The sequence below is a fragment of the Emys orbicularis genome, chromosome 2 (genome assembly GCF_028017835.1).
Source record: "Emys orbicularis isolate rEmyOrb1 chromosome 2, rEmyOrb1.hap1, whole genome shotgun sequence".
Taxonomy (NCBI): Eukaryota; Metazoa; Chordata; order Testudines; family Emydidae; genus Emys; species Emys orbicularis.
The window spans coordinates 101772909-101781140 of record NC_088684.1 but is presented as its reverse complement, the minus strand read 5'-3'; the positions used below and the strand labels follow the sequence as shown (position 1 = coordinate 101781140).

Genomic DNA, 8232 nt, shown 5'->3' with positions numbered 1-8232 from the left:
TACATTTACATATAGCCATATTAGAACACATATGGTTTGCTTGCGCCTAGTTTACCAAGCGATCCAGATCATTCTGTACTTGTGATCTGTCCTCTTCATTAGTTACCATTCCCTCAACTTTTTCATCTGGTAACTTTATCAGTGACGATTTTGTTTTCTTCCAGATCATTGACAAAACTGTTAAATAGCCTAGGCTCAAGAACCAATCCATATGGAACCCCAATAGAAACACACCCGCTAGATGATGATTCCCCATCTTTTAGATCTATAAATTAGCTAGTTTTTAATCCATTTAATGAGTGAATGTTCAATCTCAGTCTCCATGTTAAAAATCCTGTAGCTATCAGAATTGAAACAGACTTGGCCATGCCCTAAACACCTCTCAAGGGAGTGCAGAGAACTTAATTTACATGCAGTGTTTCAAAATGAGTTTTAATGGATTTACATTAGATTTGAACCCACTTTAGATGTATTATTTCTCCCTTTCAACCTTCTCACTCACTATTCCTACTGTTGCACTGCAATACAGTATATCCTATAATCATATGTTTGCAGGCCTGTGGTAAAGTAAACAAAACTTCAAAGGGTTATTATGTAAAGATTCTGCATTACTGCCATAGGCCTAATTGTTATTTTTCCTCACCACCCCTTGGGCCCAAAGTACATAATCATCCAGTAATTGAACTGAAATGCCTAAATGGCTGGATCCCCTAAAGGACATAGGTATTTTCAGTGAAGAAAGTAAAGGAAATTTAACAGACCCCTATGGCATTCTCCTGCACTAGTAGAAATACTATGTAAACATAGCTGACCTGGACCTGCTAGGCTCTTCTGAAATCATTACAGGATACAGAACAATGCTTGGCTGTTACTGGGACTGTAAATAATGTAAAGATAAGAAACAGAATTAAGCTGAAAACAGAAGTCTCAATTAAAAAAAATAACTTGTGAAGAATTAAGAAAAGGGGATAGAAATACACCTATAACAACAGTATCACTAATACTATGTGAAAGCAAACCCCCAAAGGTCCTCACATTTAATAGCCCCTCCAAAATGTGTCTGGATAGTGGATCCCAGGCTTTCACATACTGTAAGTGTCATAGCACTCGTGAGATAGAGCACTGAAGGCCCTGACAGCTCTCTTTTACATTCTAAATGACATCTGCATTCAACAGAACAGAAATAAAGATTAAGAGAAACACCTGATACGACTGGGCTCAGCTTACCTCAAAATGTAATATTTAAATAGTACAGAGAAACATAGGTCTGTCTTCTTGTACTGTAAGTAAGAACTGGTGTCAAAGCCTCAGAGGTCTTCATAGCTGCAGGAAAGGCAAGTAACACAGTATCCAAAGGACAATGGGAGCCTAAGCCACAGCATCTTACTCAGCCAAAACTCCTGATGAAGTCAAAAGGAGTTTTGCCTGAGGAAGGGTCTTATGAGTGGGCTCTGAATACACAGCAAAAATGATTACAAGTACATTTACAGGCAAGAAGATTAACTTGGCAAAAGATTCTCAGCCCGTTTTACACTTCAGTGATCAATAGAATGCCCATTACTAATTAATAAAATCACAATGATTTTGTACCTATAGGAGGGTAATTTACTGCAAGTATACTTTAAGAAGTTATTAATACTTATGGCTTACAACAAAATATGTCAGCATACAGATCATGAAAAGATGATTTCAAATATACGTTTGTTGGTTGATTGCATAAGTGATACCTCTTATTCCTTGAACAACACCTCAAAGGCAAAATAATGACGACATGACAATGAACGTAAATCAAGAACTGCATGTGGGTTTATTTTACACTTGAGAAAACAGTGGATTTAATTGTGTGAACCAAAATGTACTGTACAATATTAATGATAAAACATCAAAATGTATAATTCATAGTGCATTGCTTGCTTTATTTTTATTTATTTATTTTTGTCAGATAGTTCCTTTAAGTACATGCATCTGGAAAGATGCAGGTGCCAGTAAAATTTCTCTATTTAAATCAAGCTGCAGGAACTAAATTTTATTCAAAAAGTGTGGTTTTACATTATATACACAGAAGTCGAATATAAAATGACAATATAAAAAGTTAAAAGAGAAAGCATACAGCCAGAAGGTACAAAGAAAGTTAAACAGTTTAAAATGGTACGATATGTAACATGTATTTTTTTAAGCTGATGCTGGCAATTTACAAGGAACGGAATCCAACATTTGCCCCATTTTTTTGTTTTGTTTTTTGTTTTCATTTATCAATGCAGCACACTATAGAAAGGTCAGCTTGTACCAAAGCTTAACATTTGTAAATAACTATAAACTGCAGTATTTTACAGGGAAAAAAAGCATTTTTACACTTTTTTTAAATAACAGCTTGCATACTTTTTTTTGCCAAAAAAGTGGCAATTTTCAGCATCCAGAGGGTTTGGGCATAGTGGCAACTTGGTTTGCTATTTTATATTATTGTTATTATTATTAAACTCTTACAGTTGTGGCTTCCTAACCCCGTGAGTAGTAGATAGCTTTCCTTTGTCCAAGAACTGCATGCATGTTTTCTCCACAAACCAGTTCTGCATTAAAAAATGCTCATTCAATTTAAAAAAAAAAATCTTTAGTACATTTTGTTTTTGACACAGCTTTGATTTGAATGAAATCCCTTTAAGCCTCTTTATTTATTTAATTATTTGGAAAGGCACAGAAATGCTATTACAGTTCTTAGAGGGTTAAAACTTGACACTACTGGGTTCTGTGACCTTTATTGTCATGGCAACTTTGTAATTTTAGGATGTCTTTTTATCATTGTTCTTTGTGTCTTTCTTTACTGCTAAATTAATGTCTCTCAATAGTGTCTCCCACTATATTCTACAAAAGATAGCTTAACATCAAGGACAGATGTTGAAAATAAAGATCAGACTTTGACTCACAAAAAAACCAAAACAAAACAAAAAAAAATCACCATGCACAGATCAGACAAAGAGCATATAAATATAACTACAAAATAAGTGTAAGAAAAACCAAGGTCCAGATAGGCAGTTCAGCAACAAAAGTAAGACTGATTTCAGAGGCTCAGGTCAGGCCTAGTGCAGTACTATGAAGAAGTTTAGTGCAATGTTCCTGTGGTCACTTGCATACCTAGCTGCTTACCTGGACGCTATTGTTTTTCTAACTCAGTTACATAGATCAGATGGTCCTCTGGGGACTTGCCGTGTGTTTTACTAAGGTGCAGTTTGACTGCGTGCTTGCTTGCAAAAGTTCGGTTACAGAGCTTACACTGGAATGTGGAGCCCAAGTCCTCCTCAGCAATTCCAAGTGAGCCCAAAGTCTTGTTCGTGAGGACTTTTGAAACATTCTGCTGTTCTTGAATCTGATTTAGTGGCAACTTTGACAGATCCTTCAAACTAAACCCTAAATGTGTCTCTAAGTGACTTATGTATGTAGAAGCAGTCCTGAATTGAGAGGCACAATCATTGCAAAAGAAAACAGGATGTCCTGTGTCTAGGTTCTTTAAAAACTTAGTTCCACCTGTCCTCCTTAACTGATACTTCACATTGGCCAGCCAGTGGCTAATTGTGGTCATGGAAAGACCAGTAAACTTAGAGATGTGTACCCGCTCCTGTGGACCGAGGTCTGACATAATATATTTGCCTTCTGGTGTCTCCCTCAAGCTGGAAGCAAACTGTGCTTGAAGGATCAGAAGATGCTGAGGGTTCCAGTTGGACTGCCTGCCTTTCCTCTTGTGTACTGGTGACAGCTCATCCAGCGCTTCCTCAAAACTGCTTCCATCAGCATCCGACTTCTCTGACACAGTAGATGGAGTCGAAGACTTGGGTGTCAAACGCCCTGTGAGATTTTTCACCATATCAGAAATATCCATTAGGGCGCTCTCCCTTAGAGGAGAAGAGACAGAGTCAGCCACACTGGAAACAAGAGGTTTGTTTTTGGACTTGGTTAAATCAATGGGCTGATCACTGTTTTCATAGTAGTATCGGTCGATGGCATCAGCCTGCTTGACCGGAGTGGTCGGGTAAATGGGTTTGTCCAACATACTGTTGCTAATTTTGTACAACATGGCCAAAGGGTCCAAAGAGGGGCTTACTGGCTTAGAAACTTTGCCTAGGTGGGTATTCATAATGGACTGTAAAGCACTCAATGGGTTAATGAAAGATGGCTCAGGCGAATGATCTGTGATGATTCCTAAATTATTACAGCCATTTGCGACTTTTGCTTTGAGTGGCTCTGTACCATTTGGAGTATGAGTTTCAGCTGGACTGTCCTTTTTGACCTTCTGAACTTCTGCATCGGGACTCTTTTTCTGTTGCTGTTTGTTGTTTATTTCCTCAGATTTTGGAAAGTCTTTGTTTTCTTTAGCAGCAGGTGACGTTGGTTTAACGGGAGAACTCTTCTCTTTCTCTGCAGGTTTTTCTTCCCTCTTTACATTGATTTTACCTGTAACTTTCTCCACCAGCTCCTCCATCGCCGACACATTACTCTTGTGAGGTGGCGGTGTGAGACTACCTGGGGAATGGACGAGTGCACTGTGTTCCGACGACAGTGATTTTACACTACTGGCATAGGATGGCTGCATTTGAACACTCTGCACTGTGGGTTGTAGGGACTTTACTGTTCCCGGTAGCTGGTAAGCTGCATGAATGCTGGGGTATCCTCCCCAGGAAGGTGCTCCATTCTGAGCCTTGCTGATAGCTGTTGTCACCGTGTTCTCAAGGGATTTCAATATGTCTATTCCACCTTTAGGACTGTCATCCAGATCCTCCTCTCTGAGGTACTGATATAAAGTTGTTGGCTCAAATTTTTCCATAGAGTCCTCACTCTCCTCTTTTATCTTTTTGTCTGTTTCAGTGACAACCACCTTTTCCTTTTCTGGGTCCTTCTTCTCCTCAGAGTTTGTAGACCCAGCTGGAGAATCAGGTTGCTTTTTAATGTTGGAGGCTGGTAGTCTCGTATGGGTGGTGGGTGGCAGAGGTATGGACTGTATCTTTTCCTCCACCACAGGGTCCAACACTAGTTGTTTTCCTTTTTTCGAGGCTGAGTTGGTCACCTTCAAAAAATGACCAGTGACCATCATATGAGCAGTAAGTTGCTGCAATGTGTCATGAGAACTGCCACATTCCATGCATTTCAGTATCTGGGCTTTACGGGCCTCAAACTGCCAAGTGTAGCTAGCACCATTCTGATAGCCATAGCGATTGTTTGGAGTCACATAGGGATTGGCAGTTTTCTGATCCTTTGCAGACTCACTCAATGCAGCCTCTGCAGTGATCCCTGGTGGCTCAGGTGAACAAGGTGAAGCTAAGTCCTGAAGTGCTCGCTTTTTGGTAGAAGGGACCAGTTTAGTGATGGCTGGTACTGGTTCCTTCAGAGGCACTTTCTGGTAATGCTTTGTTTTTATCATATGGACACTCAGGTCTTGCAAAGATTCAAATGAATGCCCACAGTACATGCATTTCAGCACTTTTTGAGCATCCTCTTTGCCTTCCATTTCCATAAGCGAACGTTTTCTAGGCTTTGACCACCGTTTGGTCTTTTCAGATTCTTTATCTCTGTTGTCATCACGGTAATGTCCAGTTTCATTCATATGCACTGTTAGCTCCACCAGTGTGTCATAGGCTGCACTGCAGTCTTTGCATCGAAATTTACTAGCACCGGTGAACACAGACCCATAGAGTTTATTGTTTTGCCGGTAAAGCTGAACTGTGCTGAACAGGCTAGGCTCTGGGAGAAGTCCATATGAAGAAGTCTGCTGCAAAGTTTTAGCTAATGCAGCTTGGTGCCAGTCATAACCTGAACCACCACTGTTACTGTTACTAGTATTACAGTTACTCGTACTAGTACTGGTGTTGGTACTGGTACCGTGGGTGTTGGTATTAGCATTGCAATTGGTGGTGTTTTCATTCTGGCTGATTTCATTGTTGCTGGTAGTTGGACTGGATTTCTTTAAGTCCAAAGCTAAACTGGACCAGCAAGACTCTGAGAGTAAATTTGCATACACAGCTTTTATTTGTGCCAAGCTGTCCTGTGGATAGGAAGCATTGTCTGTGCACTGATGATCCTCTTTCTCTTCTTGAGAGGAAGTGCTTTTGAAATGGGCCAGTTGATCACTGTTTTCACTAAACGGTGAACCATAGCCTGCATCTTGATTAGTTGCAGTGCTGACTGGGGAGTTCTGGTAGCTTTGAGCCTCTTTGATCTCTGTTTCTTCATTGCACAAATACTCACTCTCCTGGATGTCCAGAGACAGCCCGTCATCCTCCACTCTGTCTTCATCTATTTCTGCTGCCTTCAATTCCTCCTCAGGAACATATGCTTAAAATATAGAAAAACAAGACACAGTTATGGAATGTGCACATTTTATATCACTGCCATCTCTTAAACTAAACACACTAATGATGAAGCCAAATTTTAAAGGTACAAACAACACTCCCCCACCACTTACACACTCAACCTGTACACTCTTAACTTAACATCAACCTTAACTCTTAATGAGTAGTATTAATTTTTTATACTAGTAGAATAATATGCCACAGACAGTACCACAATAGTCACCATCATTATTTTTAAAAAGCATTAAGCTGATTCCTCTCCTCAATACAAGAATAATTAAATAGAGCAATAGTCAGGCAGTGAGATACATTATGTGTGTACAAAGCAGATGTGTGAGGTTGACATCTGCTCCATGAACCTAGGTTCTTAGAATCATTGACTGGACTGATCCCATTTGCTCAAGCCCTGTAGCAAATTGACCTCAGCTGCACCTCAAGGGCAATCTCCTTGGCAAAATCAGTTGCAGACAACTGACTCTAATGGAGCCATACTTGGTGAAAGTGTCAGGTAAATTATTGAGGCGGTTCCTGGTGGCTTGTTGCATTGGGTTCATTAGAGAGTGGAGTAATCTCACAGCTCTTGGCTTTCACTGGCATAGGGCATTTTTAAATAGAACATTTAAATGGTAAACTGACTTAAAGGGGACAACATAAGGAAAACAATTATTATTGTTCTGTATGAACAGGAGATACTTTGCATCCCTCTACACTATAACATGACGTGGATGCCACGTTACTATTCTGGCAAGAGCAGTTGGTAGCTAAAAATAAAATAAATGAACTAGATGAATATTTAGAAGTGATAAACATAAAACATAAGACTACTTTGATTATTGGCTTACAGTAAATATCAAACTTTGCTATTGTATTGCCATCTGGTGAAACTGTACAAATTACATGTTCATCTATATCAAACTATTTTTTAAACTAGCAAATGTGATATTCGTGAGCAGATGGCCACTATATCAAAATACATTTACTCCAAGGGCCCAATTCACAAAAGCGGCTTACATGCACCTAAGTGATAAATGTACATTTTTATTGTATCGTAGAAAACATACATGTACACTTTTGCCTCCACATTTATAAAAGAAGCACTTGGCCAAAAAAATCACCTTGGTTGGGGAATGTGGATGAGTTTATGTGCAAGTCAAAGTAGAAAATAAAAATGGTTTGAGAACAGCTTTCTGACATGGAAAAAAAATATTTTCACATTGGGTGAATTGTGTACAGAGCCATTCTGAAATGTGTGCAATTCCCTTGCGTGAAGAAAGGTTGAAAGAAAGCCAGAAAAAGGCACTTCTGCTTCAATGTGATATGAAAAAATAAATAAATAAAATAAAATACACTTATCACCTTAGGAAGTTTTAGTTGTTAGGTATTAATACAATTTGTGCCATTTTTTCACAAGCAGTTGCTAATTCTTTCATTCCCAGAATATTTCTCCTTTAAAAAAGCAAAATTTAATCCTCCCATTTTAACAGGAAGACTATTTAAAATGTTTGTTTTTACAGAACAATAGTATCTACAATCAATATGTGACAATTCTAGGTTTACAGCAGAGTCCTAATACACTCCCTGCACAACTGCAGCCCCATATTTGAAGACAAGAGGACATGTGACTCATCCACTTCCACCCCCCTACCACTGTAGTGCTGTAACTTATCATGTCCTCCTCAACCCTCTACCCAGTCTATAACTGCCTGTCTCATTCTTATCTGTGGAGATACTTTTGTTTTACTAAAAATGGTTAAAAGTTAAAAATGACACAGTTTCAGGTAAAGTGTTATTAAAAAGGGTAGCTGAGCCACAAGCCTTTTATTAAAAAAATATGTAATGGTATCAGGAACGAGGAGGAGGAGAAGACCGGAAAAACAGAAGAAGCTGGAGAAAAGGC

The 8232-nt window shown here is 39.0% G+C and overlaps 1 protein-coding gene across 1 annotated transcript; it reads right to left on the bottom strand.

The window, feature by feature from the left end:
• Positions 1-3148: 3148 nt before the first annotated feature.
• On the bottom strand, positions 3149-7529 carry TSHZ1 (teashirt zinc finger homeobox 1). Its single transcript, XM_065399174.1, has 2 exons — positions 7451-7529; positions 3149-6318 (listed from the first exon to the last, which is right to left on the bottom strand). Exons 1-2 carry the CDS (start codon positions 7527-7529, stop codon positions 3149-3151), a joined length of 3249 nt encoding a protein of 1082 aa, XP_065255246.1.
• Positions 7530-8232: the final 703 nt, after the last annotated feature.